A 13,694-nucleotide genomic window follows, 5' to 3' on the forward strand; every position below is an offset into this window, starting at 1 on the left:
TCAAATATTGGTATTACTACATCAAATATTGGTATGACTACATCAAATATTGGCATTACTACATCAAATATTGGTATGACTACATGAAATATTGGCATTACTACATCAACTATTGGTATTACTACATTAAATATTGGTATTACTACATCAAATATTGGCATTACTACATCAACTATTGGTATTACTACATTAAATATTGGCATTACTACATCAACTATTGGTATTACTACATCAAATATTGGTATTACTACATCAAATATTGGCATTACTACATCAACTATTGGTATTACTACATCAAATATTGGTATTACTACATCAAATATTGGTATTACTACATCAAATATTGGTATTACTACATCAAATATTGGTATTACTACAGCAATTATTGGCATTACTACATCAAATATTGGTATTACTACATCAAATATTGGTATTACTACATCAAATATTGGCATTACTACATCAAATATTGGTATTACTACATCAAATATTGGTATTACTACATTAAATAGTGGTATTACTACAGTAGATATTGGTATTACCACATCAAATATTGGTATTACTACATCAACTATTGGTATTACTACATCAAATATTGGTATTACTACATCAAATATTGGTATTACTACATTAATTATTGGTATTACTACATTAAATATTGGTATTACTACATCAAATATTGGTATTACTACATTAAATATTGGTATTAGTATATCAACTATTGGTATTACTACATTAAATATTGGTATTACTACATCAAATATTGGTATTACTACATTAAATATTGGTATTACTACATCACATATTGGTATTACTACATCAAATATTGGTATTACTACATTAAATAGTGGTATTACTACAGTAGATATTTGTATTCCTACATTATGTATTTTTACATTAGATCTTCGTTACCAAATGCCTGGTAACAATATGCGTTATAGGAGCCTTCATATTCTAACGTATGCGTATCGTAATTGCTGTTGCCTTGGTTTCGGGTAGTGTCATATGACCGAGTCGTACTACGAATGATAATACGGTCATTAATATGTGTGATAAAGCTTGCCAGAAGTTATTATTGATTAAATGTCAAGCGGGACTCCCGTAGTGAATATTAATGTATAAATCTGGAAGTTTATGATGACGCCAAACACAATGAATGATATGCCAATTATTATTATGCAAATAAGATAAATTCTATATATTTTTCCGTCGTGGGACATAAACTGCCAAAACTTTTTTACATATCGACCTTGTGGGTATCGGGTATGGGTATCAGGTTACAATCGAATCGTATACGTAACTGACTTGGTGTATTTTTGAAAAATAAATAGATTAATAAAATAAAGAAATACATAAATATATCTGTTGAGTGATTATGCATTATTTATTTATAAAAAGTTGTGGAAAACGTCTTAAATAGAACGGAGATCTTTTGTTTGATATCTATAACCACGCTACACAACAAGTGGTTGTGTTGTATATGGCATTTCTTTTTCTCGAGTTAGAAAGTTACAAAAAAAAACCACAAGCTTTAGCGAGTGTTTCGTGTAACTTTGGAAAGATAATTAACGAGAGTAAAGGAAATACCATAAACATGTATAACATCCATGTGTTTGTGTGACCTGTATCTTCCACAATAGAAAAGCTATTCTGAGGATGAATTGATATGTTTTTGTGTCCAGGTGTTCTCTTTTCTTGATATCAGGTTGGTGTAAGGATATGACTTTAAGTGAAATGCCGCTAATCAATATGCAAAAAAAAACCTGACAATTTCGGAGATTTATGGAAATATAACAATTAACTTCATTACGAATCATAAGAAAAAATAAGCAAGTTTGTTGATTTTAACGCATTTGATTTACAGAAACCTATACATATATATATAAATTTAAAAATATGACAAAAACAACCGCGAACTATTTTTTGTACGTTATCATTTTCGCGACCCGTGAAGCGGCCTTCAAGTGCTAGTCAATCAATACGCATTGAACCATGCAATTAAACGAATAGTCCAAGTCAAAGGTCACCGTGTCAACCAATCAAAACGCATTCAGAATCTATTCCACGTGTATCATAAACTGAACATCATTGAACATATGTAATGATTATTTCATGGCTTGGGAGTTTAATGACACCCGTATATTGTGGTAGAATTCTCAAAGTAGGCGAAACACCTATTGGTTCTTACTTTGACAACGCGACATTGATTTATATGGTAGGCATAACCTTTCTTTTCCCAAACACTTATTGTTCGTCATATAAATCTTCGACTCTGGCAGGAATGGAACAAGGTCTTAAAGTCTGATTGAGTCCAAGTATTTGAACGCATTTTTAATCTAGTATTAGGTTTGTTTGGTTTTTCGCCCCGTGAACAGCCAGGGCCATTTTGAGGCGAGGTCTCCATGTAGTATTTAGTGACTTCCTCTCTGGACAACATGCCCGCCGCATCCAGAGCAATTAGCGTAAAACGTCTTTCCCAAGGACGCAACCACAACAGCACTGATCGGCTCGGGTAGGGAGCGACGAACAACGCACCTAGAATTTTCACTCTCAGGTTACCCAGCTGAAGCTCCTACTGACTGAGCTATCGTGGCCCCGATCTAATAAAAGTGGTGTGATTTAATACAAAACTGTTCTTATTGTTTTACTTTATCTATATTACAACAGGTTCGTTGGCGTAGTCACCATGGATATGCATTTCCAGGAAGTGGATTATAACGCGTGCCCATCGTCTATCGGAAACCCTGAGCCATGCTACCTTTGCGGAGTGGCAAGATGTAAAACCGTTACTACCGGGGTAAGAAATTATATGAATACATTTTGTTAAAATGGCTACAGGGTGTTGATAGGAGGTTGGGAAGAGAGCAGTAATAGATGTATAGAAATTGTGGTCGATGTAGGAGACCAAGGTGAGTTTTCACTATGAAAATGTGATATAAATTGATGAGGCTTGAAGATAAATGAGAAAATATAGTAAGCAACAAAGACGCAACTCGTTTGAGAATCTCAATATATGTAAGCAGTCTTACAGGAAATGCTAATACACCGTAACCTATCTGAATATCATTCTATAGCGTCACACATCACAAACGTACCGCGGAGCTGAAATAGCTTACCTTATCACAGAATCTACGCTGTTTACACTTACTGACGTTACTTGGAGAACACAATCTTACTATCACGAGATCGTAAATGTTCAATTTTTTTAAATCATTGAATTAATTGACATTGCTCTGTTGCATCTCCTCACTCTACGGAAGAGCATTAGGGCCATGAAGCAAAAAAATTCAATTCATTTTTTCATGTAAATAACTCGAAATTTCGACTTACTAACTCGAAATTTCAAGATAATAACTCGAAATTTCGAGATAATAACTCGAAATTTCGACTTACTAACTCGAAATTTCGAACTCGAAATTTCGACTTACTAACTCGAAATTTCGAGATGAAATAATAACTCGAAATTTCGACTTACTAACTCGAAATTTCGACTTAGTAACTCGAAATTTCGAGATAATAACTCGAAATTTCGACTCAGTAACTCGAAATTTCGACTTAGTAACTCGAAATTTCGAGATGAGATAATAACTTGAAATTCGACTTAGTAACTCGAAATCCCGAGATAATAACTCGAAATTTCTACTCAGTAACTCGAAATTTCGACTTACTAACTCGAAATATCGACTTACTAACTCGAAATCTCGTCTTACTAACTCGAAATTTCGAGATAATAACTCGAAATTTTGACTAACTAACTCGAAATTTCGAGATAATAACTCGAAATTTCGACTTAATAACTCGAAATTTCGAGATAATAATTTAGTTATGGAGATTGGTAATGCCCTAGATTTAGTGAAAAAACATGTTTCTCCTAATGTCACACTACTGTAAATATCATGTTTTTGTCTGACAAATAGGACATGATATTAAGAGGAATGCACTGTATGTATATGTATATATAGTTGAAAAATATAAATTCAACATCTTCAGGCGATTAATTTATTCAACGTCTAGGTTACCACATTATGACGTGTATATACAGGTACATGTGTGACCATCTTTCAACTTTTATGAAGTTTTAAGCAGAATTGTTAAATTCATTTAATCAAAGTCTTCGATAGCATCTGTACTTGTAATTCCGTGATTTGTCAAAGACTGAAAACATAGATGAAAGGCCCCTCCTTATAGTCATTATTACCTCCACTATCAATTTACTATAAGCCTTCTTAGTTCTTGGCCCCTTTTAAGTGGCCTCCCACATACATATCTATACACAAGAATGGGAAATCAACTTCATCAGTGCATTAAGAGAAACATGTTTTTTCACTAAATCTAGTGCATTACCAATCTCCATAACTAAAATTATTATCTCGAAATTTCGAATTACTAAGTCGAAATTTCGAGTTGTTATCTCGAAATGTCGAGTTATTAAGTCGAAATTTCGAGTTATCTCGAAATTTCGAGTTATTAAGTCGAAATTTCGAGTTATTAAGTCGAAATTTCGAGTTATTATCTCGAAATTTCGAGTTAGTAAGTCAAAATTTCGAGTTATTAACATGAAAAAATGAATTTAATTTTTTTGCTTCATGGCCCTAATGCTCTTCCGTATCATTCAGATGTTGACATATATGTCAATCTATTTCGCCCTTAGCCCTACTGACGAGACCTGGAAGGACGAGATAGATGTATGATGTAGTTTAATTTATTTTGGATATACGGTGTCTAACTCTCAATTTATTTCGAAAACATATACTAGTATGTAAATAAAAACTTTCGACAGTGTGACAGTATTTTGTTCGGTTCATAAACATGTCTTCCCTAAAATATCTAAAGCAACATTTCAATTCAAATTTTAGTGCAAGCACAAAACTGGTCGCGGCTTTAGACGTGGACCCTACATTTGTCAGTGCAAATCGGGGCACCACTACCCATGGTATAAGAGGGGTCCCTACATGGGTACAAACCTGGAGAAAGCTACAGAGAAGGAGTTCCAAAAAAGTTACGAATGTATTCGTACAGACTGTAAGTATACAACAAAATATGTAGACAGGACTATAGATTTGTATGCAGAACGTGTACATAATAAGACCAGGTGTTCTGAACGAGCAAGCGTCTTCTGCTTCATCGACGACAACCGCAAATCCGGGTTAAATCAAAATGTGAATTGTGGTGACACAATTGTGATGGCCCATATCAGCCGTCATGGCAACTGCTATAGTAAAAATAAGTTGTGCATGTTTTGTGGCTAATTTTAATGGCAATAGTTTTAGAAAACAGCACTTTTCAAAATAAAATGTCATACTGCTTCTCTGTCAACCGTTTTACTAAAACAGTTTTGTCACGTTTCTGTATGGCCCATATCAGTCATTCAAAAAACAAAACCCAGACTACTCTCTACCTCTCTCCGCCCAAAATATCAACAAAAAAATAATATGATGCATGAATAATATAAAATGTTATACATACAAGGTAATTTGTAGGGGAGAAATGACTATAGTCCTGTCATATTATATTCAAATATGAAAGATAGTTATTTTTATGAAGGTATATGGCCATATTTCATTTAGCCCCTTAAGCAGACCATGCTGTATCCATACTCTGTAGGTAGTCCTTTCTGTGTCAATAATCTCTCCTTACCGGCGTTGTCAAAATGTATTTGAATTGAACCTATCATGATTTAGTTAGGTAACTGTTTATCACTCTCTGTACTTCTTCTGAAACTACATCGTTACATTAATTCAGGAAATTTTTCTCCTTAATCAGACGATATCTAAATTTCCACCAATCAGAATGTCTCCATTTCGTTACCACGGCAACCAAGAATTTCCAAAAAATGTCACCACGTTATTCGGCATCCCTAAAATCTATGTACCAGTTTTTACCGAAATTAGAGCCCGAAATCCAAAAACGGAAATGGGATCTGGCGGCCATTTTGGATTTCTTATTGTGAGAAAACATGTGTAAACACGCCCGCCCCTAATGAGTATGCCTGTGAAGTTTAAGGAATATCCTCTTAGTAGTTTCTGAGAAAATTGACGGAAGCCTCGGCTGCTAAAGAAATCAGAAGAAACGGAGCAAAAACAATATGCCCCCCCCCCCCCCTTCGTACGGGGGACATAATTACCAAAGTTAATAAGAAATGAGTTCAGTCAGATAAATTCCAGTAGATTAAATAGAATCCACTCCAATATTTTTTATAAGTAACCAAAATGAAGAAAATAACTGCACAATAAAAAGTGTCTTACTATTCCTAATTATATATAATTAGATTACGACTCAAACTATAAGCTTAACTACTCCATGCATTTCAAAACACTATCTAAAATAAGCACATCAAATCTAATGCTTCTCTATTGATAAGACCTACCCTATCAACTCCTGCTCAAAGAACAAACTCTTAAACTAACTCTAAAAACACCATCTAAAACTTATTTGTTACTCGAAACACACCAGACCAGACCAGACCAGACCACACCAGACCATGCTTTAAGGAATGTATGTTATTTAATCGCGGCTGATGCCGGAATACAGTGACAGGGTCATTAATAAAAAGGGCCCTGACACATTCACCTTCACGCCCCCTCCCCTCCCTCCTCCTACACACACGTCAAGACACATTGGAGCAGTCATAAATGTTATACTTTACCAGTTTTAACTGAAACATGATACATGGAATGGAAGTCAGTCTTATCGGGTTTACCTGTAAGACGTGTTTTGTTTATGGAATGTTTATTGTCTCAAAAGCCAGACGTCTGCGGAAATGGCTGATATGGGCCATACAGGTATGTGACAAATCTACTGCTTTTGTATAACAGTTTCCAGAGAAACAAAATGGCATTTAATCTTGACAAGTGCTGTTTACTATGTTACCATGGCAATAACCTACAAAATACGGACAACTTCTTTTAACTAAAACAGTTGCCATGACGGCTGCTGTGGGCCATTAAAGGAACCACTAGACATATCAACAAACATCGAACACGTCTGACTTGATATCGCGAAAGGAAATAAAATGTTTCCAAATGAGATTATGACATCGACAAAATCACCATGGTCTTCATCAACTTGCTTTCCCCGAAACCTTGTTCGATAATTTCTCAAAAAAAAAGGCTCACAAACTGTCGGTAATCGACATCTCTCGTGGAAATCGTGATAATGGTAACAAACCTTTGAATAACGAATCAACTGGGGAGTGTAAACACCATAGGCAGAGAAGCAGGAATATTACTATCTAGTATCGGAAAATTCACAAATAAAATCATTTCAGCATTTAAAGGAAATATATATGGTAGTATTGTCTACTTTGTATTTAAAAGTTACTGTTAAATTTGTTATGACAAATATTAATTATAACAAAACAATACAGGAATAGATAAACAAATTCCTACCACCAAGACGATAGTAAGATAGGAATATGTGAGTAATTGACAAAAGCCAGATAGGAAAACGTAAGGGGATTATAAGATTATCGATAACGTTACAAAGAGCAGGTGGATAAACCTGACAGTTGGGCTAGCTTCAGATAAACGCACTTGCTGAATATAAATATCGCAAACGTCAACCCAACAACTCAAAAAGCTCGAACTGATGGATTTCTGATATTGACACTGAAAGATTCGTTGGTGTTCTACTAATAGAATAAGCCCATAATCAACCCCATTTCAAACGACAACTTGTTTAAGTGTCTCAGTAAGATGATGGTAGAGTTTAATAGTGGAGCCATATGGGAGCAATGGCTGATGCATATCATACAAAATTGATATTTTTTCTATTACAGTTTTGAGAGTTCCTCCTGTGGTGGAAAATACTGAACCAGTTTCTTTCGAGGGTGGAAACTCTGGACAATTCCAGACACAGAACATACAACGACGAGCTTTGAAATCTGTCGTAGACGGACGTGATTTCATTGAGAAGGTACGGGTGCGTAGAGACGAAAACCATGAAAAGATGGAGAAAAAGAAGCGAAAGAAGCGTTCCACCAACTTTGATGAAGTATCCATTGACAAAATGATGAAGATATTCAAGAAGAAAGCCGCGGTGACCAAAGCAAACTGTCACACCATGTCGCCATCTGCATTGGAGCTACCTGGATCTGTAGCATACGGCGCCGACTCTCAATTCGAAAACCAAGCAAGAATGGCCTTGCGAATTTCCCACTTTCTTAGCAACTTTATGCAAAACACCGCACCAGATGAAAATTTCGGATACATGAAAGGCGGTGGTCGACTCCACTATGACCATCTATTTGGTGAAGTCATCTCCAATGTCATGTCCGATTTCAAAATAGCCTCAAGTGGTATATTCTACGAGCCGTATGTGTTTGAAGATATGGATGGCAAAGCAAGAGAGTTCTTCGGCCCTCTAGCCTACAAGGCAGACGGCAATTATTATGCAATAGATACGGCTGGTCTGAAGGAGCGGTACACCGATGCTGATTGGTATCGAGTCATCAAAGAACGTTGGCAAACGAACACTAAGGGGGTTCTCAAGTACAGGATGAAGAATCTGGTCCGGTCTGATATTAACGGTACTAGCACCATTAAACACGAACATTACCCCATGGGTTACTTCGCCCCTAGTGTACAAGACGGATATTGGACTCGTCCTACATTTAAGTGTGACGGACGAGTCGACGATTGGGTGGTCACATATGTTGTACCCTTCATCGGCAAGAATGGACTCAAGAAGACACTTCATTTCAAGTAAGAAATTAGATTTTTATATTTCAAATCACTTATTTTCAAGATGATTATTATCATTATTTTATTTCAAAGCATTAAGTCCAAAAATATTGTTATAATATCATCAATAGTAAGAAATAGTACAAAGAGGTTTGTTCGAACCTTTAAGTGTTATATGATAAACATTTTTTAGTGTCAATCTTATCTATCTATTTTGAACTTTGGTTGGTACACTGTATGTGGTTGTGTAGACATATCGAATGAGAGATGAAGTCTAACCACGTCCCCATTTTCTGCAATGATACAAATCTTTGACGAGAATCTACGTTAGTAAACGGAATACTCGATACACGAAATAACGCACGTGCTATAGTATTTTACTTGTTACTTGTCATCAAGCTCTTCTGTTAGGCTTGGGAGGCTCTCTGAGCCATTTTATTTACTGTGGGTTTAAATATATATATATATGTTTTGCATATCTTGCTGATATACATCTTAGTGATCAGTCTTTAAAATCTATCCTTCAGATAGGCATCCATTAGGATTAAAATCCTTATTTAGAAGTTTAGAAAGGAGATATGCTTGAAAGAGTTTGTTTGGTTTAAACAGTATTTTATTTTGTAAACAGCAAAGTTGTACACATTACATGAATGTAAGGATTCGAAAACAAGCCTAAAGCTTATATTAATTCGTCTCCTAATAAAAGAAATAGCAAAATATATACAGGCGACGGTAAGTCAAAAGAGCATGGATATGGTAAGTTTAGTACAAAGTTTAAACCAGAAAAATTAGGTAATAATGAAAATCATAATTCAAAATCTTAATTCATGTCCCAACTGTGTCAGTACCAGTATGTACATGATACATGTTGGCGCGTATTCTATTTAATACATTATTATGATAAACATGTTATATATATATTATATTTAGAGATATGATGCCATTGAAAGACAGATAAAGCTCCAAGAATCACCCGATCGAGCTCTTGATATACGATATCAATTTGAGAAGCGTCTGCTTTCTAGAATAAAACGTTGAACAGTAAGGAATATGTCTTCATTTTGATCTGGAAGAAGAGTACTGTCCCCACAGAGAGCAGACTTTAAGTTAACATTATAAGGGAGGGTATCTATTGTTTCTCTTCTAATACGAGTATATTGGGGACAATGAAAGAGGAAATGTTCAGGAGATTCTACTTCACCGCAGTGACTAAGAGGATTATCAGTAATATTTTTGAGAAAGAGGTGTTGTGAGAGACTGCTACAGCCAAGTCGTAATCTGCTATGGTATATCTGACCCAATCTACTTCCACTGTTGTAATATTTTGGAACTTGTACCTTATTTCTAGACAGATATGATTTAAACTGTGGGACCGTCGTTAGGTTTTGTACATGTTCAGGCAATGCATTCATTCGCGAATGACACAAGGAAGAAATGAGTTGAAATATGTTGCAGTTCTACAGAGGATTGTAGGTATATTTCTAGCCTGTCTTGTCTGATAGCGATGGTCAGTAAGACGAGGAATAAGGTTCGACAAATAAGAAGGGCTTAGGCTATGATACATTTTATGAAATAATATCAGTCGATGGTGTCTACGTCTTGTCTCAAGTGTATCCCAACCTACGTCTCGTAAAAGTTTGTCAGTGTTAACTAGACGTGTCGAGCCAGTGACGATTCTTGCGGCTTCAATATTGATATTTTCTAATAAATTTGAAAGGTTTTGTGGGATGTTAGACCAAACCACGTCCCCGTATTCAATTAAGGGTCTTATAAAGGATATAAATATTTTTCCTAGAGAAGATCTATCTAATAAAATTTTAGTTTTCTCATAATTCCAAGTTTTGACTGTGATTTATTAATTATTGTATCAACGTGTTCATCCCATTTTCCATCTTTACTAAAATTTAAACCTAGGTGCTTGTGGTGTTCAACTTCAGAAATAGGGGTATTAAGCATATATAGAGTTGGATGAAAAGGTTTGTAAAGATTTTTGGAAATAATCAATGATTCAGTTTTGTTAGGATTAAATGTAACAAGCCAAGAACTAGCCCAGTTAGAAATTTTTGTTATGTCAGAAGAGAGAAGTTCAGAGTCGGCGATGGGATTATCTACTACAATGGAAAGTGTTGTGTCATCTGCAAAAAGACGAATATCGCAAGTAATTTCATTAACAATATCATTAATGAAAACTAAGAATAAAATTGGTCCCAGAATAGACCCCTGGGGAACTCCAGCATACAAAGTTTTAAGAGATCTATTAGTTATGTCTACCAACTGGTTTATAGTGGAATCGCCGTGCCTAAATCCTGACTGATGTTTAGTTAATATACTGTTAGTGTGTAAGTGATTATAGAGATACTTGAAAATACATCTTTCCATGACTTTACTTAAAATACTCAATAGGGATATTGGTCTATAATTATTTACAGAAGAAGGGTCACCCTTTTTGAAAACTGGTATAACATTTGCAACTTTCCATTTTGAAGGGAACAGGCCTAGTCTTAATGATATATTGAATAATTTTGATAACGGTTGGGATAACTGATTGGTAGCTTCTTTAAGAATACGTGGGTAGATAAGATCAGGACCGACAGCTTTATTAACATTTAATTGTGAAGAGTGTGTTTGCACGGTTGAGTTGAGAACAGTCTATGATATGGAGTTGGAACTCATTACTGGATACACCCCATACATTGCAATACTACAAAAGCCTATTTGTGTCGCAAATCAAAACAAGCAATAACACCAAATGACAGGCATTAACGTAAATTCGAATACATAATCACGAAAACCAAATAAGTAATAACGCGAAAAAAAACCCGTAATAACGCAATTCAAAACACGCAATAACGCGAAAAAACCGAAAGAAAAAAAATGTGCCAAAATCGCGGGATCAGTAGTACAATCTTTGACGACGTGTTCTTGCAACGTTACGCTCCACACGATGGCGTAATTTTTTAATAGACTTGTCAACGCAATTTCAGCGTTTTCTGATAATATGTTCTGCCTCCAAGTGAGCATCATACAAATCAAAGTACTGAGAGTACTATAGCGCTAACACTTTATTATTTATCAGTTGACAATGTTTTAGAAGTCTTTTTTTTCTGTTGGAATTCTATATTCAGTTCTCCTATTGGTTCATTACTGTACTTTGACAGATAACTTATTGGACCTGACTAACCTTACATGACAATTGTATGCATTTTAGTTAGTCAAAAGCCATTTGAATGTGTTTACACAGTTGTAACATTGAATATAAAAACAGCGCGTTGCGTGCTCATCTCTCAAAAGCGGTGACAATAGCGATAAAAAAGATATTTTTATAAAGTAAAATGACCACATTTTCAACTATCGCTTAGATTAAAAATATCTTATTTATCAAAAATTCGTTCCTTACTGTTTTTTTTTTTTAGCTAAGTCTGTATATGAAAGTTTCCTTGAACTAATTACTGATTTTTAAAGATGAAAAATTTCGAGTAATGTTGACATCAAAGTATTTATCAATATTACTATACAACATGTACATTATTATTGTATTAATATTTACTTTTAGTACCTATTTTCGGACTTTTGGGCGTTCGGAATATAAGGGTGTCACCTGATGCAAAAGACGCATTTACACATTCTATCAGGCGGATAATTCCAAATACCTTTCTCTGCGTTCCCTTTGGAATGAAGAGGCGACTATTGACTTATATTATTTAACTATTAGGTAGAATCAAGTACAAAGTCAGAAGAGCTGGTGTACCTTTGTGATTAGCATCAGAAACGTATGGGCAGAGAAAGTGACGTTTCTTATCACAAATGCTTGTAATAGAAAAGTAACGAATAGGTATAGGACACAAGATATACCTTTGAATAAATCCCTAATCACAGCTCAAACGAGGAAATAGATCTATAAGTCTTTGATGTTGTCGCAAAAAAGATGCATTTTTGGGAAAAAACGAAATGGACAATGGGTTTCGCTATATTAACATGTACCATGTTTTCAGGATCCCTTAAAAATAACAGACTTTAAAACCATCCCGTTTAGTCAATTCACCAAGACTTTGAGTATTATACAAGTACTGATTAGATCCTGTCATTTATCATTTGGTAAATAATATGGGAAAGACGGTTTGGTGAAAACTTTCACTGTACAGAGTAAGTCTACATGCATGACGTATTTATCATACGGCTCTTTTATCTTACAGAGGAATGGTGACAGTAGACGTACCTTTGGATTTCCTGGATATCAATCAATGCGCCCAGCCTTTCGCCATTGCTAACGCATTCAAGAACACTGCAAGATGTGACTATCGTACACAAACAGTAAGTATATCGCTCTAGAATTCCTCTTACATATTTCTTTAATTATTTAGCATGTAAACGTCTAGAAACTACAAACACCGAAACATTATGAATCGGTGCACTTTTCTATAAGTTAAAATGATTTACACATAATACCTTTCATGTCAGTAAGTTTGGATAAATGTTCATATAAAACCACCAAAGTTACCTTTCTTGTTACGACAAAAACGTTTATGAAACTTTATTTTTAAACAATTTTCTTATCCGACTTGATTAATAGAATTACCAATTAGTGACATTGGCTGAAAAGTACTGAGAAAAGAGAAAGTGAGAAAGAACGTCTTTAAGAATGAATATTATCGAGTGTATCCTTTCGTTGTGCAAGCTGTTCCTTTGAACGATTTGACTTGCCTCATGAGAGCATGATATATTTATGATTTAACATTTATTTATATGTAAATTAACATCGTTTTGTCCATAGTGCTCCCAAATCTCCGGATACAAATTTACTCGGGGGAACTATAAATGCGCCTGCAAGCGAGGTTACGAGTATCCCTTCAAAGACGGGCGAGAGTGGGTCCAGGGATCCCTCATTGAACTCGAGTACCAGAAAAAACAGCAAGGGCTCTTTAACTTGTAAGTAAAATTTATAGAAACATCAATATCACTATAACTGATACATTTTAAAGCAACAATAACCTAACGGGTACCATTCTATCTATC

At 34.9% G+C, this 13,694-nt stretch overlaps 1 protein-coding gene across 1 annotated transcript in view; it reads left to right on the forward strand.

Annotated features, from left to right (window-relative positions):
- Nucleotides 1–13,694, forward strand: part of LOC117337506 — a 30,849-nt gene that overhangs the window by 15,775 nt on the left and 1,380 nt on the right. Inside the window, exons 3-7 of the mRNA XM_033898515.1 lie at nucleotides 2,668–2,797; nucleotides 4,857–5,022; nucleotides 7,778–8,702; nucleotides 12,875–12,992; nucleotides 13,453–13,607. Of these exons, the coding sequence (XP_033754406.1) occupies nucleotides 2,668–2,797; nucleotides 4,857–5,022; nucleotides 7,778–8,702; nucleotides 12,875–12,992; nucleotides 13,453–13,607 (1,494 nt within the window). The remainder of the gene's footprint in view (nucleotides 1–2,667; nucleotides 2,798–4,856; nucleotides 5,023–7,777; nucleotides 8,703–12,874; nucleotides 12,993–13,452; nucleotides 13,608–13,694) is intronic.

This window comes from Pecten maximus, chromosome 11 (assembly GCF_902652985.1).
Source record: "Pecten maximus chromosome 11, xPecMax1.1, whole genome shotgun sequence".
Classification (NCBI taxonomy): Eukaryota; Metazoa; Mollusca; class Bivalvia; order Pectinida; family Pectinidae; genus Pecten; species Pecten maximus.